A 27352-nucleotide genomic window follows, 5' to 3' on the forward strand; every position below is an offset into this window, starting at 1 on the left:
TGAATCGTACGTTGCCTTAAAATCACATGTTGAGTCTGCAAGTTATATTCCCGAAATTTAAGGTCATTCGCAGGTTAAACGTTTGATCCGTCGTTGATCGGCCCTCATCAAAAACCAGCCCGGTATTCACCGACGAAGGAATCCTTAAGAGGTCTCAGTCTGTTGAACAGTACACGCGACGATATCTTATATGACGAATTTAAAAGGATAATCCTTCGGCAAGCCTCGTTGAATAAATGTACGACTCGTGCTGTAAAAATCAGCATTTTGCCACTCGTTGCATAAATAACTATTTTGCCGATTGTCGGTCATTGCACATGGCGTGCACTAGTGCAGTTTTGTGCCGCGCACCATTGGCAGTTGCATAAAACCTCCGCATATCGTTCCTGTTCATACTTTCCTGCGCTTCAGCAATCACACTCAAGCATTCAACTTCTGGCGGCATTCTTTTCGTACTTCACTCGTTGACACTTCTCGTTGAACCAACCATTACGATGGCATCGCTGAGCGATATCTATCACCACTTGCGCTATTGTTGTCACTTCTTTGTGGATAAACCCCCATAAACTGTTGACAACTTGTGAGGATCAGAGCTTGGACGCTCTCCTTCTGGACTCACCGTTTTGCAGCCCAAAACTTCCTCCAAAATTTGTGGAGCCTGGTAGCCGTGCGGTTAGGATCACCAAGCTTCTAATCGCACCATGCTATGGGGTGAGGGTTTGATTCCCACTCCGGGCGATGAAACTTTTCGTGAGAATAGTTTCTTCTCCGTATCCACTGGTGCATGCTCCGTGTGTCCCCGAGCAGAAAAGAATAGCAACAAAATAACATATCGAGGTATTATACTTGAATAACATTATACCTCGATATGCCCTTCATTAGGTGGACATAAGAGGCAAAATAACAAAAATGAATATCATAATTTTGTATAAATAACACCTGAAAAATAACAAGTATTGTTATTTCAATAATGAATGCATACCATAAATTCCAAGTGCTCTATTTGTTATCCAGAAGGTATGAAATAACAAAGTAATAACATTTCTTGCTATTAAATTGAACATTTTTTGCTAGCTCAATGATGTAATAACAGATTTTGTTATTCAGTTATTTTCCCAGCTAAATCAACAATACCACATCAATACCTAACTTTGCTCAAATACTACTAATTATTATTGTTGTGTTCTCATAACATTGCGTATAATAATATAGCAATGCCAACTTGAGGTATTAGAGCACAGGTAGCTCTTTGCACGGTATTTGTAAGGTGTGCCCTTCTGCTCGGGTCCCTTGTCTAATGTTAAGTTTCATTTAGTCTGTACAGCCTCTGAAGACGGTGTTCGCGTCTTTCTTTCTTTCTTTCTTTCTTTACCGACGCGTATATTTCTTATGGGGCTGGTAGGTCTGCGACCCATAGTTTGAGAAAGGCGAACCTAAACCAATCCATTAAAGATTTTCTAATTATACCTATATTGCATGGTATCATTTTGTAGCCGCATCTTGGATTATGGTTCATCATTATGGATTTCATAATAGCGTCAAATATCAATTTTTGAATTCTAGTCCGATCGATAGATATCCATATTGCATGGTATCAAAGGTCAAACCACCATTCCGTGGCCGCTATCTAGAATTATGGTCTACCATCTTGGATTTAAAAATGATGTCGGAAATTTATTTTTGAGATCTACTCATCAAGCCCGATCGATAGATACCCATAATGCATGTTTTCCAAAGCAGCATTGCAGTTAAGAGGAAACAAACCACTGCTGATGATTGAATGATGGTTATTTGAGCCTTAAGGTGTCATGATACATCACTGAGCTTCCATACGAATCATTGACTTCTTGCTTTTCAGTTTTTGTTTGCCTCGCGTTTTTGAAGTGATAAAAAACTGATAATTCTGCAGTAACGTAGCTGAAAAAGTGTCATCACAATCACTGCTAGTGAGCATATAGGATGATACTTTTTCATGCGCATATTCGTTTTCGCGGCTGAGAATTATCACTTTGAAATTTAGAATCACATATCCAACATGGCTGCCGATGGTGATGATGCCGTAAAAAGCCTTAAAGGCATATGTTCTGGAGTTTTGGTCGACAGCTTAGAACCGAAGCCACCGTCTTGAATTCTAATGCACATATAACTACATACATCCCCAACCTAAGGAATGTGTATGCCAAATTTGGTTAAAATTGGTTGAGGCATTCCAGAGGCATTTTAGAGAAATATATTTATTTCGCATTGGAAATGAAGCTCATCGATAGTGACAATGCAATCTTTGCAGTAATATTTACGTCATCAAGTAAACCAATCACAAATTATATTGTCGATTAGGAGGATGGATGTAATGAACAACTTCTCAGAAGACAGTATTATAAAATTTTGATCAATTCTGGAGATATTCACGTCAAAAGGCATGTCCCATAAATAGGACACTGGGCGTACGGGATACATACACGATTTATTAAGTCGTATAAACCACCCAACTCAAGGGTGTTCAGGGATTATGTATAGTGAATGCTACGGAGTTTAATGGATCACATTCTTAACTTCCCTCGTCGCCCTTTCAAAAAGCGGCGTTTTTTCAGTCGTCCTAACGTGAGCACCAGGGTGGTTATCTAATTATTCCTTCGATTGCTTGTTATGTTGGTTCCTCGTGGAGAACAGAATAGAAGTTGCTAGCTAACAGGTTAAATAACTCAGTGGGGTCAATTTACTCCTTCGGACAGAAGAAGCACCAATGATACGCATTACCCAGGCTTCACTGGCCAAACCATCGAGTACTATGGAAAAGACTAATTCATCGCAGTTATATATTAAAACTATTGCAACATCATCCTTATCTGCCCGGAGATGTCGTATCACTTCCGTCCCAAAATTGAGAGAACGTTGCGTGACAACAGCACTAGGTATACAGAACTCTCCGGGAAACCGAGAGAGAAAGAGAACTAGTCAGATCAACGCCCCCATCCCAAGGATAAGCCTGAGCCGATTGTTATCACCAGTTCCGAAATCAGTGTTGCTTTAGTCGGACGAGGAGACACAACGATTTTTCCTCCTGCTTCGTATGTACATAATTTTCCGCTTTTCTTTTTCATTTTTTTCTGCATAAAAAAAATCGTTCCGGGATGAACATCATCATCCATGTTTCGCATCGTGACCGAACGGAGCAAAAAAAAACTAAACCAAGTGACGGTCCCTGTTGGCATCATGCCACGGGATAATAAATTTGGCTTCTTTTGTTAAAAAGCTACGAGCTGACAGGAGGACTAGCTTCCGCCTTCGCCGCCAGCACTAACTGGAAGCGATACAGTTTGGAAACTAGCTACAGTCGCGGCCCCCATGAAATGGTGTAATTCACTTCAATTCGTAACACATTGTTTGACTGTTCCCAAGCAACACGACTTGTTTCAAAGCCAGTACCAGCAACATCTGTGCAATTTATTCACTGTTCAAATTGAGGACAACAGAACACAATTGCTTCTTCTTTGAAACGCTAAGAGCGCAAATTTTAAATCGTTGTGCAACTTGAGCTAGGGGGAATGATAAAAAAAATGAAAAAAATATATTCAGACTCGAACCATGGACACCAAGATTATTAACCACTCACCTTACACACTACACCAGAAGCTCTGGGAAAGATTTGCTGCTCAATGCACCATAAAAGCTACTGAAGTTACGCGTTATTTCATTGTCCGTCTTGGCCTCAAGTTAGAAAGCTGTCAAAATGAAAAGACGCGCAAGTTTTCCGCAACACATTTGGAACCTAATCTGAACAAACAAACCAGAGTAAGATGTTTCATGTGTGTTACATAGCACATTTAATGCAAGCTGACTGTATTGCCACTTGTGAGGAATATGTAAGCTCCGCCTCCATAAATCGATGTTAAATACGATGTTATTTGTAATTCCTATGAAACAAAGCTGCAACTTAACGATATTCGGAGTTTAAATGCAACTCAACTGACAAGATGGAAGTTGCGTGCGCTTTTATTGCAACTCTTTTAGACCAAAGCATAGAAAACCACATTTTGGATGATGTTGCAGGTGCTGCTTGGGTTTTTCTTTTGAAATCAATAGGATGAATGGAAATATGAATAAGAAGTGAGCCCATTAACATTTTCGATGTTTTGAGCCAAACTAGTGTACGTATTTTTGTTTCTTTATAACTTATGTGGAGGGAGATTGCTCTATAGGAGCCATTACATCTCGTCTTGGACAATCCTGTAGGCATCACCCCACGCATTCGCATTGGCACTCTTCTGACAGAGAATCTCAAAGCAGGCCTTTTTGCTTGCCCTAAACTCGGTTTTCAGTGCGGCTTCAGCAGCGGCGAACATCACCCGCCGTTTGTTTCGCTCTTTCTCTGTTCATGCTCGCTGCATCCGCCGCCTAGCCCGTAGACAGGCGTAGCGCAGGTCCGAATCGCTGGAGTCCACCAGTAAGCCGGTGGTCTCCCATTCTTCCCATTCTTCCCATTCATTCCCAGCTCGTCACCGCTTAGACTGAATAGGTTTCGCTCACGACGGAGCGCCTTCCTAAATACCTCGTCGAAGGCTTGGCCGTGGCCTAGCCGCCTCTTCCTCTACTCACTGCCTGCTATTGTTGTAGTCAATACTGTAACGAAACGCCACTTGATCTCTGTGAGTGTAGCCATCGTCTACCCTCCAGTTCGAGCTACTTGTTAGGCCACAACTTCCACGGCCCAGACATTAAATTCACCCGCCATTACCACCGGCCTTCGCCCTGTTAGTACGGTCGTCATACAGTTCACGCAGATGAACTGCTCGATCGACCACCGCGGAGGCGCATAGCAGCTACCGAAGAAGACCCCGTTTATTTTGGCGACCACGAAACCCTCATAGCCTCATAGGTAGTGTAGTAGACACCAACTCCTGGACGGGGTATTTACCAGTCTACCGTGGCCCAATTGCCGTTGCCAAAGCTACCTGTGTCCCTGCCGGTCCCTTCCGTAACCTAACGGCTGCGGTGGCCAGCTGCACGTCGCACTGTTGCCGCAGTGCCGTGATGCGCTCTTCCGCTTCGGTGACCTCGTGTAAGTTTTTCATCTTCAGAGTCACCTCTTGGGTGAGAGCTCTCATCTGTACCCCTTCGCCAAGAACCTCTTCCGCCAAACTTTTTTAGGCGGTGCCCTTGCGTTCCTTATCTCGCTTCAGCTTAAGGAGCATTTTGCCCCTACGGGTACGTCTGAAACTGCGCACGGCGGCTCCCAGATCCACGAACTTGGCGTCGCACATTGGAGTAAATCACATCAAAACCTGATCATAAGTGGAAAAACTCAAAATGAAGTAATTGGGTTTTCCATTGTGTTTTTGCTAAGTGTAGTTATCGTGTAATCGTTTGACAGCTAAGCAGTGTCCAAATGTTTTGTTTACGCTTATCAGAATAGGTTAAATGAAGCTGAAGCTTAGCCGTTTTCTTTTATATAACTCACAGCGCGTGCTAGTTTTGACCGTACAAAGTGAAAGAAATTGATAGTCAATCAATTCAACGATGCAGTTTATTAAAGAAAGTTAATGTTGTTATTCTGTTAATTTGAAACCCAAACAAATTGACGTTGAATTTACATACAATATATGAAAAAATTGAACAAAATATTTGATGGAATCCTTTACCGTACATTTAAAATGAAATAAGTTGATTTTCCGGCTGTTTCCGGAAAATCTGCGTTTAGTGTATGATAAAACAATTGTTCCTCTTTCAAATGCAGAAAAAAAACGTTCCGGATATTTCCGATTTCAAAAGTTGCAACACTTTGAAAAAATCGTGATAATTATATTATTATATGATATTATTTGCCCTAAGACACTATTTGGCCCTCTGAACGTATTTTTGCTGAAAACTAGAATTCAACAGCTTTCAAGCAAAAAAAAAGAAGTTTAAAATCGGTCAACTGGTTCAAAAGTTGTGATTTTTTGAAAAATTTTAGCTTCGAAAAATCTTGACTTTTACAATCATAAAATTGGTCACCCTAATGACGAAATAAAAAAATACAAAAACTATGAAATACATTTCATTACTAATTTGGGTTGCGAAAATGCGTCAAAATAATTTTGATCAGTTTTGATGTACTAGGTGCTCCACTGTGCGTCGCTTCGCATCGCCTTCAAGCCGTTTGAGTACTTAGACTGTTCGGTCTTGATCACGAGCGCGTCACCTTTCCCGCGCTTGGCACCTACTCTTTTACGCCTTTTTTGTTTGGCGTCTCTGTTCACCTCAACCTGCGTCTTTTATATTCCCATTCCGCTCGACTTTTGTCCAAGGGGAGTCCTCCCCTTCCTTCCGGGGCGGGTCAGCCTTTTCAGGCCTATCTTTCCTAGCTTTCCGGGACGTCTGGCTGGAGTCCGACTTGCCGGCATTACTGCCGACCTTTGGGTTTTGTATCTTCCTAGCCGCGTGGGCACCGCCAGACAGTTCCTCACCTGATGGCTGCCTCACCCGTTTCTGCGAGTGTTTTGGACTTCCCGCAAAAGCGAAGGCCTCCGCCTGAGTAGACTTTATACCTTTACTTTCACCGTTTACGCCGTTGCTATAGTCTTCACGAGTCTCACGTGATCCTGCTTGGCATCGTCTATCGACTTTCGAAGTCGCAACAGGGCCTTTTTCAGGTCTTTACTTATGTTGGACTTCGTGCACATACTTCGTGGACGTGAAGTTGATGATCGATCCTGCCAAGCTGCTGCCCAGCCACCTCGATCGCGGGCAGTTCTTCTCTTTTTTGGTTGATGGCCCTCATCAACCACGCTCCGTCCAGTATATGCACCGGCTTGCTTGCCGGGGAGTGGATTGGAGCTCCCACGATCAATTTCGGGAGTACATCTCACAGATACATCAGCTTTTTATTGATTCCAACGCGTCGTACGATTCAGTGAAGAGAAATGAGTTATGGCAGATTATGGTCGACCATGGCTTTCCGGTGAAGCTGATTAGACTGATTCGTGCGACACTTGACGGATCGAAATCAAGTATACGAGGTGCGGATTAAATTTCGTCATCGTTCGTAACCTTTAGATGGACTGAAGCAGTACGATGCTCTTTCGAACTTTTGTTCAACATAGCACTGGAAGGAGTGATAAGGAGAGCCGGTGTGCAAAGGAGCGGAGCCATTGTCACGCGATCGCATATACTCCTGGGCTTCACGATATCGGCAGCCTCCCGTGGTATGGTAGTTCACAGCACTTTCTTCTCCCGCAAAGATATCCACAAAGTAACCTGAATATCACCCGACCATCAAACAGAAAACGACGGCCAATTCTTCTCGGATATAACCAATGTCCGCACATACTGCAGTGCGAAGGTAGATTCGGATCACTACCTTATCGCTGTATGCATGCTCTCAAAACTTTCGACAGTGATTACCACACGTCGAAGTCGAACGCTGCGGCTCAACATCGGCTCAACATCGAGCAGTGGATCTACCAACGGAAGAGCAGCTACACTTGAAGATGGCTGGAGGAACATTCGATCCGCCATAGATAGTACCTCGGCTGCAGCACTAGACTTCGCGACTCCGAATCACAGAAACGACGGGTACAACGGCGAATAAGAACAGTAGAAAAACGACAAGAATGTAGCATCGGGCGAGAATGTTACAATACCGTACGAGAGCGAATGAGGCACGTTATAGACAGGCGCGGAACAGGCAGAACTCAGTCTTCCATATGAAGAAGCGCCAGCAGGAAGAACGAGATCGCGAAGCGATGGAAGAGCTGTACCGCGCTAAGGACACACGGAGGTTCTACGAGAAGCTGAACCGCTCGTGCAGAGGCTTCGTGCCACAAGCCGACATGTGCCGCGACAATCACGGGAATCTTCTCATGAGCGAGCGGCTTAATGGCGACGTTGCAAGTATCAAAGGTGGCGTGGTAACAGATCTAGGAGTACGTGGTGCGCAGAACGAAAGATTTCTACCCCCAAACCTCCAAGCGATTGAGGAGGAGATTGGCCGGTTGAAAACAACAAAGCCGCTAGAGCAGATCAACTACCTGATTTAGGCAGAGGAAGTATTACAGGAGAAATGATGGAAGGTATCGTGTGTCCTATCTTCAAAAACTATCGGGAACTATCGCGCGATCACACTACTGCGCGATACCTACAAGATACTTGTATCTTGGCTTGTATCGTGGCTCGCCTCTTATCTGACCGGGAGACAACTTCGTGTTAAAATTGATTCCTGCGTGTCGTCGACATTCTGCAACTCATCGGGTGTTCCTCAAGGAAGTAATTTGGGCCCCTTGCTGGATGTCACCTCGAAATTAGGTGTAAACTGCCGGCTTATCTATGCTGATGATCTGAAAATCTATTTGGTGATTCGATCGATAGGATACTGTCATCGTCTGCAAAATTGTATCGATCAGTTTGTTGAGTGGTGTCACCTGAACAAATTCATAATCAGCATTCCGAAGTGCTCCGTAATGACATTTCATCGTTTGAAACATCCGTTTCGGTTTGATTACCATATCAATGGAACCATTCTTCAACGGGTGGAAGAAATAACAGATTTAGGAGTGACACTGGATCCGAAATTGACGTTTAACAATCACTATTCATCGATAATAGCCAAGGCAAATCGTCAGTTGGGCTTCATTGCAAAAATCGCCAAGGACTTCACTGATCCTCACTGCTTGAAGTCATTGTACTGTGCGCTGGTACGACCGATTCTCGAAACCGCATCTGTTGTTTGGACGCCGAATGATGTTACTTGCACTCTAAGGATTGAACGAGTTCAGCGTAGATTCATCCGATTGGCTCTATGACATTTACCTTGGCGTGATCCACTAAACCTTCCAGCATATCCGGATAGATGCAGACTGCTTAGCATGGACACCCTTGCGAAAAGGCGGAAAATACAACAAGCGATGTTTGTAGCAAAATTGCTGGTGAATGACATTGATTCCCCTCGTTTGTTGTTAATGCTAGATATTCGTGCTCCACAACGATCTTTACGGAATTGGTCATTGCTGCAGTGCAGGTTTCACCAAACTACGTACGGTTCTAATGAACCGATGACATCAATGTGAACCGATGACATCAATGGTTCGAACGTTTACGTTGGTAGAGAGCATTTTTGACTTTGGAGAGACATTAGTGCGTTTTAAAAATAAGATAATTCGTTCTTCCATTTTATAACTTGTTTTTGTTGTGTGAATCTTAGGATTTTATTCATTAAGACTATGTAGTCAGATGGATTATTATAAATAAATAAATAAATAAATAAATAAATAAATAAATAAATAAATAAATAAATACTTTCTCAAATCTTATGCCGCCGTTTATCACCGATTTCGTGGGGCAATATCAGGCTGGATTCATGCATGAACGCGCTACAACGGAACAGCTGTTCGCCATCCATCAGGTGTTGCAGAAATGCCGCGAATACAGCGTGACCCTGCCCACACATCACTTGTTCATCGATTTTAAATCGGCGTATGATACAATCGATCGAGACCAGCTATGGCAGATCATGCACGAATACGGATTCCCGGATAAGCTGATACGATTGATCAAGGTGACGATGGATCAAGTTATGTGCGTAGTTCGAGTATCAGGGACACTCTCGAGCCCCTTCGGATCCCGCAGGGGGGTTGAACATGAACTACGAAATGTACCAGAGATGGATATATTGAAGAGAATAAGAGAATAATACACGGCTGGATACGGTGGACTGGGCACGTAGCTCGTATGCCAGAGGAACGACATGCTAAACCAATATTCAGCAAAGAATCAGGACTGGCTTCGGAGCATAAGAACTCTAAACGTTCAGGGAGACTAGAAGCGATTGGCTCAGGACCGAGACCAGGCTTTTTTCAGTGCCCAAGAAACACACATGTTACAAAATAGTCACGGCAGCGTATGTAAGGGTTGCATAGAAGTTACTGCGACTTACTGCGCAACGCTTACCTGAGCTGCCGTGACTGTATTGTGACCATTTGTGTTGCTTGGGGTAGGTAAACTCACCGCTACGAGTTGTAGTCCATGAAGTATCAAGTATCCAGTAGTCAAAGTTTAGACATCTCCATGTTTGTAAACAATTTTCAAGAACAAATTCACCAATTCAGCCTAATTCCTCAAAAAACGCTGATAATTAACGGTGGGCGTTGTGTTGATAGCACCATGTTAAATGAATCCCGACTGTACGCGCAAACAACGATCTGCACAGTGGGAAGCTGCACTCGGGAAATTTCTTATGGCAGTTCAGCAAGGCTTGATCTGCTCCCCTGGCAGGCTGGTGGAAATTCGGCGAATTTCCCCCATTCTGAAGGGGGTGTGGTTTCAAGTTTCTTTTTATTCTTTTCATTTCAGAGTGGTGGTGGCTTCTCGTCGTCGTCGTTGTCGTCGATGGCCAACTTTGGGAACACTTGAGCTTGTTGTGTTGTGTCTAAAGTGCGGGAATAAAAGAGTTGCCTCAAGCAGCAGCGGCTGGAAAAGCTCTTGCGGTAAAGTCGAACCTGTGCGGGTGGTTGTGGTTCCTCGTTCCATCTCAACTCAACACGAACGTGGCGCATTTACTTTAGCGGAATGCTCTTATTTGAACAGGCACTGCTTGATATGGTGAAGATGGCATGGAAAGAGTAAGCATGGGTAAGCTGTGCGGAATTGTTGATGTTGAGCCCCCTCCAAAGCTAGAAAATATTTATGATGTTTGTTTTGGTGGGAAGAGATGGCAAAAAACGTGGGACATAAAAAGAAGTCCGTTTGAGAATTGAGTAAATTCTTTGAAAATTGTGGCGCACATATGCTTCCGTACATGAGTAATACATGCGTATCTGAGTTACAGATCAATTTTATTATCTATGATCTACATTTTAGCATCTTGATAACTATTTTTACTATCGATTTAAATTTAGCAAAACGATTATTAAATTGTTCATAAGTGATTGTGGTGATATCATAAGGATGTCATTGTCCCGAGCAAAGTTTCACAATAAACGGAATACGGATAACATACTGTGTTATCTGATATCAAAAATGATTAACTTAATTTGTTCTCAGTTTTGTTTAATAAACAGGCAACATAACAAACATGATCACAACAAATTATACCCATGATATCATTAAAATGCCTCATTATGTTATCAGCAAGGGCATCCTGATAACAACTTCTGTAATTCAATTGATTTGATCAGATTGAAAACTTATTTTGTTATCAGAGAGATATCTGCTCGGTCGTTGATAACTAACTGTCGATGTTGTTGTCGATGACGATGATGATGCATCAGAGTTTGACAGGTGCGGTAACACAAATTATCAGGATGATAATACAAAATTGTTAAACGAGTTCTGGAGTGAGCACTAGTTATCATTTTGTTATGGGGCTGTTATTCGACTTTTCTCGGGATGCTATAACTTATGAATAGATAAATACTAAAACAATACACTAATATATCATCCTTATCGATATTCCAACAAGGCACCATAGAGTGAACCCATACAGAGTTCGACACTCATATGCCAGCTTACAGTTTGCTCAATTACAACTGCGTGTGCTCTGTTGCAAAAAGGCGAACAATATCATTTCAACCAGACCATCACAACAGGCCATAACTGGCAAGGATTATTCCAATCAAGCACTAATGGGCCCATAAATCGTGCAATTTATTCCGTCGCTATCGACTCTGGCGCGGAAAAGGATATCAATTTTCATGGTCCGCGTCGTCAATCGATCGAAACAGAGAGTATCAGCATAGACTTAATACTAAGACATAAATGTCAGGAACAAATTCAGTTCGATTTCTGACGCCAGTTTTTCCCCCATGTTTCCCCCAGTAAAATCGCCCAATACTGGTTTTCTTAAAGCGACGCTTTCAATGTCAGTTGGCTCCGCCCGTTTTCATCAAAGCAAGACTGGGTTCGCCAATTTAGTGACCATGACAACGAGAAAGATTGCCCAATGACGCAGTGTCAACTGACAGATTGATTTTTATACATATTTAGCAACACCATATCTTCAAGCGTTGATAACCGTGTGGGTTAAACAAGAGCTCAGCGATCTCGACGTTTATGGTTCGATTCCAGTCTGCGTAGTTGTACAATCTTTTTGCACGGATCATTTTGATAAGTTGTCTTCTCCTTATGGAATTCATAGACATAGGTAGACAATTTATGATATTTTTTTTTTACTTTTGGATGTACTCCGATAATTAACTTCGGATTTTTTTTGGTTAGAAAATGAAATGTCGTTCCCCCTTGAACAGGTGGTAGAAACTGTTTCGCTTTGATTCGCATTCTTTTATCAGATGTGAAGTAGTGTAGTGTATAAGATAGAAGATCGTGGCACTCAAGGTCATGGTATCAAATCTGAACCTAGGACAACTTTTTTTAAAAATCAAAATATTGTCAATAACGAAATGAAGTAGAATTCCAATAATATTTATTAAAGAGGTTTTGGAAGTTGTTTTCTTAATGATATTCAATTAATATCGAATTGATTGAACAGTAGTAGAAGTGACTTCTCTCGGCAAGGTCATTCCAGTCCCGTCCTGGGTCAGTGAATTAAGACGCCTGATGCCCAAATTCCTCCCAGTAACGCATTATGGTTCCCATTGGCCGTACCGGCCCAAAACAACCAATCCTGAGCTAGTCCTGTGAGGAGATTCGGGCCACACAATAGGGTAGGAGCAGCCGTGTAGGCCAACGGGAAGATAGAGTCTGTAGCAGCAGTGAGTACCGACCATTTGTCTCGCTTACAGGCCATCTTCAATATTTAGAAATGTGAACTGTCTTGGTTTTCATATGTTGCCGGCCCTGAGACCCAGCTCGATGGGTCTGATGCTACTGAGCTTGTTCAGTAATTGGGAATCACTATGGCCTTGTAAACCTTTCGAGTTACAGTCGTCCAGTCCTTTTGGGACAACGAAAATTTCCTCTCGGACAATATGTGTTTCACGAGAGCTTCCGATGTTATGCCCACCAAATAGACTTGAAAAAAAAAACCGGCGGCAGAAACTTTCCTAAAAAAAAACAAAATAAGTTTAACGTTAGTTTTCTTCCCCGGAACCACGGCATAAATATCAATGTTGTACACCGTGCCCGGAACGTCATTTGTAAATAAACAATCGTTTTTACTTGTTGCCATGGTCACTAGATTGGCGGACTCAGTCTTGCTTCGATGAAAATGGGCGGTGCCAACTGACATTGAAAGCGGGGCGTCAGAAACACCAGTATTGGGCGAATTTACTGGGGGAACGACTGGCGTCACAAAAAATTCGCCACCTTCGTATTGATTGTTGGTATCAGCCCGGCCTGATAACTCCGCCTGTGACAACACCACTTGGTTGGCAACGGAAACTTCGGGGGAGTGATTTTATTGCGGTAGAATAACTGGAGCCAGCTAGCCTGTCGATGATGTTGACAACGAAGATGACGACGACTGCAACTCAATCAATTCGGAATATTATACCTACTCGGTGGCGGCGGCGTGGTGGTTGTAGCACCGGAAGTATCCTCTGGCGACTTGCCGTCGATGTCGCTGCCAGCTTGATCACATTACACCATCCTGCATCGATATGATGATGGTTGACAGTGCAGCGGTTATTTTGTTTGTTGTTTGGCATGACGCCAGCGAGCGTGGGACTTTGTTGCATGGCTATGGACGGAGCCTATATGGATTGTTCATGTGATTTGGTGCCAATTATTTGAATTGATTGAATTGTAATGATGCAAAACGAACTAAGGGTGAGCTAATTGAAGTGTTTTCTTTCTCCTGAGAGTAGAGGTAAATTTAGGCATAACGATCAACCCCCCAGTTCCAAAAAAAAACAGTAATCTTTACTTTTTGGCGGGGTCGTCCATGTCTCGTGTCCGTGGAGGACCCTTGTTGGTCCTATTAGTGTTTTGGTCATTGCTCATTTTGACCAGTATGTACTTCGTTTTTGACTAATTGACCCCCAATCCAATCATTGCTGCTTCGCGTTTCAGAAGCCGTTTTTGTCCATTATTTTCCATAGCTCTGGAGAAATTACACTAGCCAACAAAATTGAAACTTTTTTCACGCACTTTGACTATTTGTTCCATTTCTAATGGAATTTGGCCCGCTGAATTCGAATCTGACTTCAGAATTCCTGTAACATGTACAGTTTTTGAGAAAAATAGGATTTTATTCACAAAATTTAATATGTTATAGAAAATAAAATATTGGTATTTTAATTTTTAATTTTTTATCTGCTCATTATAACTAATATTTATATTCAATAGATTTTGATCCACGGATTCTTAATCTGACCAAAGAATTTCAGTAACACGTAAAATTTTTGAGAAAATACGGTTTTATTCACAAAATTTTATGTTTTCTATTTTCAATGAACTATTGTCTTTATAATTTTATTTTTTTATCTGCTCATCTTAAGCAATAATAATATTTATTAGATTTTCATATACTAACTCGGAATCTGACCTTAAAATTTCAGTAACACGTATTTTTTTTTTGAGAAAAATAGGGTTTTATTCACAAAATTTCATATTTTCATACATAACAAAATCTTGTCTTTATAATTTTGAATTTTTCATCTGCTCATCATAACCAATAGTTATACTCAATAAATTTTGATCCACTGATTCAGAATCTAAACTAAGAATTTCAATAACACGTAAAATTTTGAGAAAATAAGGATTTATTCACCATATTTCATATTTTCATGGAAAATAAAATATTATCTTTATAATTATATTTTATTTCATCTGCTGATCGTAATCAATTTTTATTTTCAATAGATTTTGATCCACTGATTCATAATCTGAACAAAGAATTTCAGTAACTCGTGAAACTTTTGAGAAAATGGGGTTTTATTCACAAAATTTCATATTTTCATAGAAAATTAACTATTGTCTTTATAATTTTCATTTTTTTTATCTGCTCATTTTAAGCAATATTAACATTTATTAGATTTTTATATACTGACTTATAATCTTACCTAAGACTTTCTGTAACACGTAAAATTGTTGAGAAAAATAGGGTTTTAATTGATTGATTGATTTATCTTTATTTGAGAGACTTTCAGCCCTTGGCTGGTAATAGGGTTTTATTCACAAAAGTTCAAAAATTCTCATAGAAAATAAACTATTGTCATTACATTTTTTTTATCTGCCAATCATAACCAATATTTATATTCAATTGATTTTGATCCACTGCTTCAAAATCCAACCGGAGAATTTCAGTAACACGTAACTTTTTTGAGAAAAATTTTATTATTTTAATAGAAAATAAACTATTGTCTTCATTATTTTAATTTTTTCATCTGCTCTTCTTAACCAATATTTATATTTAATAGATTTTTAAATACTGACTCGGAATTCAACTTAAGAATTTCTGTAACACGTAAAGTTTTTGAGAAAAATAGGGTTTCATTCAAAAAAATCATAATTTGATTCTAGATCGTAATAGATTGTATTAAATGTATTCACTTATTCCTTATTCTTAAATTGGAATTGCTGTAACACATTCATTTTTTTTCAAGTTGAGTTTTATCAACAAAATTCCACATTCTCATGGAAAAAAAATTGTTTTTCATAAATTCATTTTTTTCATGTAAAAAATGTGTTTCACCTGTTTTTCACAAAAACTGTACGTTTTATAGAGTTTCTGAGCAATAAATCTAAATTAGCTTATCAAATAATATTTTATATGAATTTTCGTTTCTATGAACAGTAGGTTTTAAAAAATAAAGACAATATTTTATTTTCAATAACCATATGTGATGTTGTAAATATAATTCTATTTTTCTCAAAATCTGTACGTGCTACAGAAATTATACGGTATGATAAGAATTCAGCGAATTGTCCTTATGTATTTGCACCGTCAGGTTTTATTTTCACGCCAGGGATACGTACCGCGCTAATTCGTGAACTCAGTCCAAAAACTGTACGTGTTACACAAAATCTTAGGTCAGATCCCGAATCAGTGGATCAAGATCGTTTGAGTATAAATATTGGTTAAGGTTAGTAGATAAAAAAATGATATTAACAACACAGTATTTTATTTTTATAAAAATATAAAATTTTGCGAATCAAACCCCATTTTTTCTCAAATATTGAACGTGTTACAAAAATTCTTAGGTTAGTTCCGAATCAGTAAATAAAAATTTATTGAATATAAATATTGCTTAAGATTAGCAGATAAAAATTGTAAAGACAATACAGGTCGGACTCGATTATCCGGGTGACGCCGAAAAAAATCACCCCGGATAATCGAATTTCAGAATAATCGAGTCATACTTTTTCATTTCATTTTTTTTTAATTTTTCAATCAAAAACAGTTCGATAAACATAGAAGCAAGCTTGTATGATCTTATAGTCCTTAACACTTATGTGGCCGGCAGGGTACCCGGGTACTTTTTTCAATTTCAAATCTCGATATTTTAATGGTTATTGAGACTAAGATGTTGGAACTCTGTTAGATCTTAGAACTCGTGAATATACATCTATTACTGGGGTTGACCAAATTTTAAAGTGAGGAGGGGCAGGGGGAGGGGCTCCTGCATTTTTTTTATTACGTGGAAGGCCGGCAGGGTACCCGGGTACCCACGAAATTGAAATGATCATATCTCCGTCAATTTTTCATCGATTTTGGAAATTTTTAGCTCATTCAATTCAGAGACTCATCATCTATCGGGAAAATATTTGGTTAGACCGATCTAATCACCGTGGTTTTCGGAAAATCCATATTTTTGGGAGCATGTCCTTATACCATATTGAAACCCACATTGTTAAGGCTAGGATACCTTAAAGTGTTTATGGTCAACCATGGCCCCACGGGAAGCGTGTTCCGAAATCACAGTTTCAAAGTCAACACGTTTTATGATTCCAGGCCGGTCAGATACAATATGCCAAAGCAATTTTTCGATGCTTGGTACCGAAATTGCTACTAACCTACCGAAAATCCCGTATATTGTATTGTATAAAAACACGGATCCGGAAATCCGGATTTTCCGGTACCTATGGTGATCGGACCGGTCTAACCAAATACGATCTCGATAGATAATGAGTTTCTGAGTTGAATGAGGCAAAAACTTTTAAAATCGGTGGAAAAATCGCTGAGATATGATCATTTCCATTTCGTGGGTACCCGGGTACCCTGCCGGCCTTCTACGGGTGTTTTTTTTGCTGGCCACACTACGGTTAAACTCAACGGCCGGTATGATTATAACCACATTTGTTGAGAATGAAATTTTAACAGAAAAATGTACATAATAAAAATAATTCTCAAATAGGCTAAATCTTATTTATGGGTGTTGTATTTGACATTTGCTACATCTTTTGAAATATTTCCATCTAAAATTGTGCAAATAAAACGAACAATTATTTGATCCCCGGATGATCGAGCCATTTTTTCCGGATAATCGAGCCCCGGATAATCGGGCCCCCGGGTAATTGAACCCCCGGATAATCGAGTCCGACCTGAAGTTTATATTCTATGAAATTTTATAAATAAAATATCATTTTTCTTAAAAATTGTACGTGTTACACAAATTCTTAAGTCACATTCTGAATCAGTTATTTTAAATTATAAAGACAATATTTCATTTTTTATGAAAATATGAAAATTTGTGAATTATACCCAATTTTGGTCAAAAAAAAATACGTTTTACTCAAATTCTTATGTCAGATTACGAATCAATGGATCAAAATCCATTAAAAGCAATTATTGTTTATGATGAGCAGAGAAAAATTTAAATTATAAAGACAATATTTCATTTTTTGAGAATAAATGAAATTTTGTAAATAAAATCCTATTTCGCTCAAAAACTGTATGCGTTTCAGAATTCGGAAGTCAGATTCCGAATCAGTATACGAGAATCTATTGAATATGAATATTGGTTAAGATGAGCAGATAAAAAAAAATAACTATAAAGACAATATTTTATTTTCCATGGAAATATAAAATTTTGTGAATAAAAATCCCTTTTTCTCAAAAATTTAACATGTCACAGTAATTTTTAGGTCAGATTACGAATTAGTGGATCAAAATCTATTTAATAAAAAATTTTGGTTAAGATGAGTAGATAAAAACTTCAAATTTAAAAAGACAATAATTTTATTTTCTCTGAAAATATGAAACTTTGTGAATAAAACCCAATTTTTCTCAAAAACTGTACGTGTTACTGAAATTCTAAGGTCAGATTCAAAATCAGTGGATCAAAATCTATCGAATATAAATATTGGTTGAGATGAGCAGATAAAACAATAATAATATAAAGACAATAGTTTATTTTTTATGGAAATATGAAATTTTGTGAAAAAAAACCTATTTTTTTTCAAAAACTGTACGTGTTACAGCAATTCCGAAGTCAGATTCGGAATCAGCGGGTCAAAATCCATCAGAAATGGAACAAGTGGTCAAAGTGCGTGATCCACTGTCGACCAGTGTTACCGAAGAAATTCGGGGAGGCATCCCCAGAGGAATTTTTGGTGGGAATCCCCAGAAGAATTTCTGGTGGGAATGCTAGAGGGATTTCTGGAGAAATTTTCGGAGGAATTCCCGGAAACATTCCCGGAGGAATTTCTTGATAAATTTCCTGTGGATTTTCTTGAAAAAAAAAAAACCGGAAGTTTTCCAGAAGAAATTCCAGGAGGAATTAATGGAAGAATTCCTTAAGGATTTTCCGGACAATTTCCTAAAGAAGCAATTCCGAAGCAATTCCAGGCGAATTTCCTGAAGAAATTCCCGGAGGAGTTCCCTGAGACATTCCCGAAGATATTCCTGGAGGAACTCCTAGAGAAATTCTCGGAGAGATTCCTGGAGAAATTCTTGGGTGAATTTTTGAAGAAAATTTCGGAGGAATTCCCGGAGAATTTCGAGGAGGTATTCCTGGGGAAATTCCCAGTGACTTTCTCAGTGGAATTCTCGGTAGAAATCCTGGAAAAAAATCCGGAGGAATTTCTGGGGAAACTCCCGGAGGAATTCATGGAAAAAATCCCAGAAGAATTCCTGGAGAAATTACCGAAGGATTCCTGGAGGAATCCTCGGAAGAAATACTGATGAAATTCCAAGAGGAATTCCTGGAGAAATTTCCGGTGGAATTGCCAAAGACATTCCCATAGGAATTCCATGAAAAATGCCCGGAAGAATTCCTGGAAAAATTCCCGGAAGAATTCGTGTAGGAATTCCCAGAGATATTCCCGGAAGGAAAACAGAGCAAAAGAAGCAATATAGAGATAAGTCACATTTGAACACACGAACACAAGCGCAAATTTTTCCTCACACAAAAGTGCACGCCGATTCAAAGGCTATTCATATTGCATATGCAAATATTACCCAATCGAATTGGGTAAAACGGGTACATAATGATAAAACTAACGTCCGGGGTAAGAGTGCAAATATTTTCCTCGCAGTTTCACAACTACATCTACAAAAAAGGCACGCATACATTTGAACGTGATTACCTCTATTGTGGGGTGTCAAAATTTGTCTGAAGGGGGTCAAAGACGATGTAAAAGTATTGCCTCTTGTACCACCGTACTATCCTGCCAAATAGCTCTTAGCTTACTGACCAACTATGCTGAAAACGGAATACTTCTTGTTAATTAGGGTGTTCATACAAGTATTTTTTTATACTAGACGGAACCTATCGAATAATGTCAGAGCCAAGGACACCAGATACGTCCTACTTTCTTTTAACTTTCGGAACAATTTTCTGGACGTTTTCATATTTTTGAGCGTGACCATTGCCAGATAGATCTGCACCTGCCGAACAATTTTGCAGAAAAAAGGCATACTTTTAGCTCATTAGAGTATCGAGATATACATGTTTAAATATTTTAAACAAGGTGCCACCTAGCGAATAAATCACAAATCAAAGACTTACTATCAGAGTTCTGAGCTTGCTGAAAAACTTTGCCGAAGACAGCATAATTCTATCTTATCAGATTTCTGAGATATGAGCATTTGAAAACTTTTGACAGTGGCGCTACCTAGCGGCCGATTCGCGAATCAAAGTCACCGTTGCCAGTTAGTTCTTAACCTGCTGAATAAATGCGCCGAAGACACTATACTTCTACCTTATCGGATTCTTGAGGTATACGTTGTGCACCCCAAGACAATCCGGAATAACTCCGGAACCATGTGGACCTGGTACCCACGTCCCCAGAATCCTAAACTAGAAGAGTTTTTCGGAAAGTTGTGAAAATTTCATCAAAATCCATTGAAAAACAAAAAAGTTATGACCATTTTTGTGCTTTTCCGAAGGTGAAAAATGTGTGTTGGCTGGATGAATGTTAAGGGATGCGTACTGGGGTTCCTTTGGAATTCCGTCCGTGGGACAAATCCTGCTTCTCAGCTTATTTTTTAATTTCTGCTTCTCAGCTTAGTGTTAATTGTTAGCTTTCTCTGCTAATGATAATTTTGCATTTGTATATCGTGTGACAGGCACGAAGATATTCTATAACCAAGGAAGTCAAGGAATCGAACCCTTCACCCAAAGTATGGCCCCAGAAGCACGCTCTCCCCCATTTGGGAAATTTGTGTAAGTATGGTCATGCTGAATACCCACGCCTTACAGCTGTGAATATATGGGCCTTCTCTCTTGGTTATTTTTTTTTTTTTAAAGACACGGACAACGTCTTCAGCTTTCGGCTGTACAAACTGTTTGAAACTTAACATGAGACAACGGACAACGGAGCATGCACCAGTGGAAACGGGGAAGAAACTATTCTCACGAAAAGTTTCAACGCCTGAAGCGGGAATAGAACCCTCACCCCATAGCATGGTGCGATTATAAGCTTGCTGACCCTAACCGCACGGCTACGAGGCTCCATTGATTGAAATTCGGTTAGAACATTTTACTTGCGTATCTAAAATAATTTCTTATCCCTGTGGTTTCTTCGGGTGTTCCTTCTAGGATTAACGCAGGTGACTTTCTTCAAATTCTTCTTGGAATGTCTACAGTATTGTGTCATGATTTTTAAAAGAACTATTTTTTTGCACATCCACATCTCAGCAGTTAGTGAACCAACTTTCAATCTTAATGGAATTACAAATCCGGTTATCGGAATCCTACACTATCCAAAAGAGGTGTAGTGAAAGCCGATTGGAACTTCATGCAGCTTTCGGTGAGAACCAGGCGAATACATTAGTTCCATATTTTTAACTTCTTCCGGTTCCGTTTTGTTACCAGATTGGTTATGAGTACCATGTCTTTGTAGCGAGTTCACTCGGAGCCTCGACAAGATAGCAACATTCTGTCTTCGGCAAAGTTGTTCAGAACAACAACCACTTCCTAGTGATGGATTTCATAGTTCCGAATTTCCCCACCACGTCGCGCTAGTGTACATAATGACTTCCGGTACGACTTTAGTTTGGACTTTGGCAAAGTTGTTCAGAACTATGAGTACCTCTAGGCCATGAAGAACACAGTTCGGAATTTTACCAACACGTGGTGCTAGTGTACTTCCGGTGACTTCCGGTACTACTTTGGTGGGAATTTCACCAACACGTGGCGCCAGTGTACATAGTAACTTTAGTGGGATATAGCACGAGATTGAAGCCAGATAGGAAGGTAAGATCTTCGGCAAAGTTGTTCAAAACTATGAGTACTTCTAGGTCATGAAGAACATAGTTCGGAATTTCACCACCACGTGGCGCTAGTGTAGATAGTGACTTCCGGTACTACTTTGGTGGGATATAGCATGAAATCGAAGCCAGGTAAGAAAGTGCTATCTTCGGAAATGTTGTTCAGGGCTACGAATTGTTCACGAATTTCAAATCTGATAGGGCGCTGTTCATAAACTACGTAGAATCATTTTTGGCCATCTCAGAAACCCCCTCCCCTCGCAAACTTTTTTCCATACAAAATTTTCGAAACTTTTACCAGACCTCCCCCCCGTCCTCCCCAAAGAGTCTACGTAGTTTATGGAGAGGCCCTAGGATGAAAAAAAAATGTTCAGGAATACGAGCACTACCGGGTTTCAAATTTCACCACCTCGTCACCACACTATCACAGTACAAAGAACATCAGACACGATTTTTATGAGCTATGCAAGTGAAATTCTGGCCTGATTGGGACTTCTCTGATTCACTCGAAGGATTGTTCTGACAATTTTTCTAGCTATTTGTAAGGGAATTGCTCACGGAAATTCCGACATGGAATTTCCTCAGGGTTTGTCCTGGGATTGTTTTTAAACGATTTATTCGGGAATTTTATTAGGGATTTTTTTTCCACAGATTCCTACTGGAATTTCTTCAGAAATGTATTCAAGCATTTCTCCAGTGATTCCTTCTGGAATTAACCCACGTATTCATTATGTCTCTAGGCATTCCTCCAGATATTTTTCAAAGTGTTCCTGCAGGAATTTCTTAAAATATTGTTGAAGAAATTCCTCCCCCAAGGATTCCTTGTGAATATTCATCCGTGGAATTTCCAAAGGAAATTATGCAGTCGTTATTACTCGAATTCCTTACGGACACCCTTCAGGGAACTCTCCAGAGGTTTCAACTGAATTTCTGAAGGGAATTGCTTCTGGAATTTCTCCAGAGTATCCTTCGCTTACTTCTTCAGTCATTTTTTTTTAAATTTTCTTCAGTGATCTATTCGGGAGTTTCCTTGGGAGATTCCTTGAAATATTCTTCCAGGAATTCTTCAAGAAATAGTTAAATAATTTGTACAAAGATTTTTCCAGACAATCGAAAAATTCTTCAAAATTCCACCAAGAATTCTTTGAGACTTTTATAGATTTTTTTGGAAATGCCTCCAAAGATTCCTTCTAATATCCATTCTCCAGCGTTTTCTTTACCAAATTCTTCCAGGGATTCTATCGGGAATTCCTCTATTGATTTTTTGGGAATTCCTTTAGCGGTTTTTCTGGATAATTTATTTATTTATTTATTCCGATTTCTTTCGGGAAATCATCCGGGTGATTCCATTAGGGATCCTTGAGTATTTTTGTGCAAATCTTTCCAGGGATTCAAGAGATTTTCAAGGGATCTTTTCAAAAATTCATCCAGGCATACCCTCAATATTTTCTACAGGGGATTTTTAACAAGGATTCTGGAGTTCCTCTAGAGGCCCCTTTGTATTTTCCTTCATGGACCCATCCTCTAGTGCTTTCTTTCCCCAAGGATTTCTTCAGAAATTCCTCCGGAGCTTGAAAACTTCAGCAATTTCGTTTCAAATCACTTCAGAGCTTCTTTCTGCGATTCATTTACGATTAATATTAGTGATTCCTTCAGAGATTCATTATGAAACTCCTCCATTGATTATTTAGGAAAGTTTTTTAGTGATTGATATTGTTATTTATTTTTAACTAAAAATTTTGAAAGAGGGAAAAGCCCCTTTGAGTGATTTCCAAAGTTTTTTAGTGATGCTTTCGGAAAATGTTTTGCAGGGATTGCTACGTATTTTTTTTCCTGGACCTCGTTCGCGAAGTCCTCGAAAGATTCCTTCAGAAATTTATTCAGTGATGTATTCGTAAATTCCTCTCCAGTAGTATTCTGGATAATAAATATGAAGTTGGTTCCAGTATTCTGGATAATAAATATGAAGTTGAAGCCAGAAATTTCTTTGAATATCTTTGATAAAACTTGTATGAATCATCATTATGAGAATATCTTTTTGAAGTTCACATTTTTCACGAAAACAAAAGCCTGCCATGAGATCAACGCTTTTGCAATAATTTCGCTGAAACTAGAACTACTAGAATTGAATCTCTTAGAGAAACCCCTTGAACATTCACGGAAAGTATTTCTGTAGATATTCTTGAGGAATACTCCAAGTGTTCCTGAAATGATCCTTGATCCTTGTTCCTTGAGCGTGGGAGCTAGGCTCGTACCTTTCTATCTGGCTTCAATCTTGTGGTATATCTCACTAAAGACGTATCGGAAGTCACTATGCCCACTTCACGTGGTGGAATTTGGAGCTATGCTCTTAATTACCTGGTAGTACTCGTAGTCCTGAACAACTTTGCCGAAAATCCTATCTGGCTTCAATCTTATGATATAGCGCCACGTGGTGATGAAATTCGGAATTATGCTCTTCATGACCTGAAAGTACTTGTAGTACTGCACAACTTTGCCGAAGATCGTACCTTCATGTCTGGTTTCAATCTCGTGCTATATCCCACCAAAGTCGTACCGGAAAAGTTACTATGTACGCCCCACGTGGGGGGTTCTGTTGAAGTGAATTGCTGGTTAAACGATAAAGTGATCTGATCATCGAATGAGTGTAATCAGTTTTGTGCCTTTTAGTTTCGCCCTGTTTTGCTGATCCTTTGACTGATACGCGTATTTCGACCATTACCACGTGTAATCTAATTTTCCTAAGTGTCAGTTAGACACTTAAGTTGGTAAAGTGGATAACTAACACAAAAGATACAAAACTGATTACACTCATTCAAAGAGGGTATTCTGCTTAGAGGGTTCGAAAAGTCGGTACAACAACGGTAAAGTGGTGCTAAAATTGAAGAATCGGCCCTTGATCTTCAACCTGCAGATTCCTTACCATCTTTTAAACGTTCGCCCCAAGGACCCTCTCCAACACACGTCCTGCAGCCAGCATTATCATGCCAAAACCGCAGCTTTCCAGGACATTGACGAGTGAGTGCGGGTGCTCTCCATGAAAATGAGAAATCTACAGTTCCTCGAATATGGTTTTCAATTGCAACTCTATAATTTATATATAATATCAGTAATAAAAACGTGTGCTTTCTTCTCTTTTAAATTGCAGTTACTCGTCGCTTGGAATATTGTTATCCGTCGCTTTTGGCCACGCCTTGGAATAAAATATCTACTCCAATCTTACCCTACCTTAATCTACATAAGTGAATATTCAATTTCTCTAGTGTTTATACAAGTGTAAAGTTATTGTTGAAAAAGCAGTTCCTTGCTAAGAAGATAAGCCCGTGTGTAATAATTTTAAGTAACGTGCTAACCCAAGTGATCTACGGCTCCGAGCAGAGTCCATAATGGCTCAATTTGTAACTCACATCCAGCCCACGCTGCTGGAAGCAGCCCAGGGCCACCTCCCGCATCACCACGGTCACCAGGTGGGCATGCAGCACTCATCCCATCTGCCGCACAGTGGCCACAATATGCCATCGCCTCCGACGATGCACCACGGACATGGCCACGGCCATGGCCACCATCATTCGCCGTCGCATGCGAACCTCTCGCACAGTGCCAGTCGGGAAATCAGCAACGGAAAATCTTCCAAACACCACTCGTCGTCGCACCACCAACCGATGTCGCCCAAATCGGCGACGGATCACCATCACCATCATGGTGGTGCTGCAGAATTGCAGCATCAGTACCATCAGCAGTACCACCAGCAGATGGCACAGATCCAACATCACCAGCATACGCATCACACGTCATCGGCGACGGGTGCGACGAGCGGAAGCCATCACGGCCACAGCCATCACCATACGGGCTCGGTAAGTTTCGAACCTCACTCTCACATTTCATTTTATGAACATAGGAACGATTGGGGGCCAATTTCCAGTAGAGGGTTTAAACTGTAATCAGAAACATTCAAGGATTCCGTAATAGGACCTTTAAATTCAAATTACTTCACCGTAACTGCTGCGGCAGTCGTCGTAAATTATTCATGATATATCTGGGCTGGGTGTAAAACTACTATGTGGAAGTAAAACTAAACTTTGCATACCTACTAACACGGATGTACGGGAGGAGAGGATGGGATTGACCCACATTCAGTGGTTATTAACTACCTTCAAACGGCTCTTGCAAATGGGAACGAACCGTCCGACCGTCTTTCGGTCGGTAGAAACAACACCCCAAAATGTGGTGGATCCATTGGGGCTCCAATCACGTGTACGCAATCCGTTTTGTGTTTTGTGAATTTCTGGTTTGGGTTTGCAACATTGTTAGAACTGGTGGAAGCATATAGTTATGTTATGAGCTGTGTAGTTCTTCCGGCGTGCTGTTTAGCAATATTTCAGACCAGTACTGGTGAATATCATGCTCAATAGAAGTTTTCACCCCGTTCGTTTAGGTATATTTTGACTCGAAGGCAATAAATAATATATTCTACTAAATCTCATCTATTGTATTCGACATAAGGAAACGCAGCCGTTTTGTAAACAAGTCAATTGTTGTTAAAAATATAGAATATAGAGGAACTTGCGTATTTTCGGTAGTTTTAAGCTCTTCGTCAAGGGGGGGGGGGGGAGTTTGAAATCTGTTGAACCCAGAGTTGGCCTCAAATCCTTCTCAACCGAGTTGGATAATATGGCCAAGTTTCAGGTAATTTGGCCGGCAAAACTCTCCATGAAGAAGAGAACAAACCTGCCGATAATACCCTAAGTCACCCTATTTGAATTCATTCAAACCAAGAAAAACCCAGATTAATCCACCTAGTGGTGATAGTGCCTTTCTCGTCAAATATATACTCATGAACTTTTCGTTGACGTTAGCTAAAATGTTCCTGAATCCTGAATACACTTGATATAGAAAAGCAACAATTTTAACAAAGCCATAATCGGTATTCGAAACTTATTGATGATACATATTCCGATGTTATGTTCAACAGCAAAACAGAGCTGAAAAATATCAGACCTCTCAGTTGACTGCTTGCCCACCTTAATCCTAGTCGTGTATTGGGGTCATTTTGACCCCATTCCATCCACTACGGCAGCGGGGTGAGCGTCAGCTAATGCATGAAGAAGGTTAACTTTATTCACAATCACAGGTCACTTTGTGATCTTCGCCAATGTTTATTTCAGCACACTTTAGACTATATTTTATTATCATTCGTAACATGATTCATGTAAAATTTGACCTTCCTACGAGAAAAATGCAGAAAATGTAAATTTTCCATTCAAATTTCAATCGCAATGAGAAGAGTGAGGGCTCAACCAGCCGCACCCAAATAGTGAGCAGTATTTTTAGAAGCATAAGTAGATTGAAGATTGAAAAACTGTATAAGGCAAGGTTGCGACCATTCATTTGCAAAGATTTACATTCATTTGCTATTATCTCAGTTCAGAAGCATGCTATCGAAAAACAATGTATGGATGAATTTAACCTTGTAGTTTTATCTGAAAGTTTGCCGAATAATATTGGGGTCGCAAACGTATACCAAAGTCGAGAGCGAGCTGTGAAGGCAACTCTTCACGCGGTGAATGTAAATTACATTCACGCTGTGGAAAGTTGCCTTCACAGCTCGCTCACGACTTTGGTATACGTTTGCGACCCCAATATTATTCGGCAAACTTTCAGATAAAACTACAAGGTTAAATTCATCCATACATTGTTTTTCGATAGCATGCTTCTGAACTGAGATAATAGCAAATGAATGTAAATCTTTGCAAATGAATGGCCGCAACCTTGGTATAAGGTGTTGATGCGATTAAATTATATCTTTTACATAAAACTTTGATCCAT

General features: G+C 39.9%; 1 protein-coding gene across 1 annotated transcript in view; it reads left to right on the forward strand.

Moving 5' to 3' along the window:
* LOC109423438 (ankyrin-3) overlaps window positions 1-27352 on the forward strand; it is a 234757-nt gene that overhangs the window by 33387 nt on the left and 174018 nt on the right. Inside the window, exon 2 of the mRNA XM_062858790.1 lies at window positions 24675-25380. Coding sequence (XP_062714774.1) covers window positions 24913-25380 — 468 coding nt within the window. The 5' untranslated portion in view covers window positions 24675-24912. The remainder of the gene's footprint in view (window positions 1-24674; window positions 25381-27352) is intronic.

Source organism: Aedes albopictus, chromosome 3, assembly GCF_035046485.1.
Source record: "Aedes albopictus strain Foshan chromosome 3, AalbF5, whole genome shotgun sequence".
NCBI lineage: Eukaryota > Metazoa > Arthropoda > Insecta > Diptera > Culicidae > Aedes > Aedes albopictus.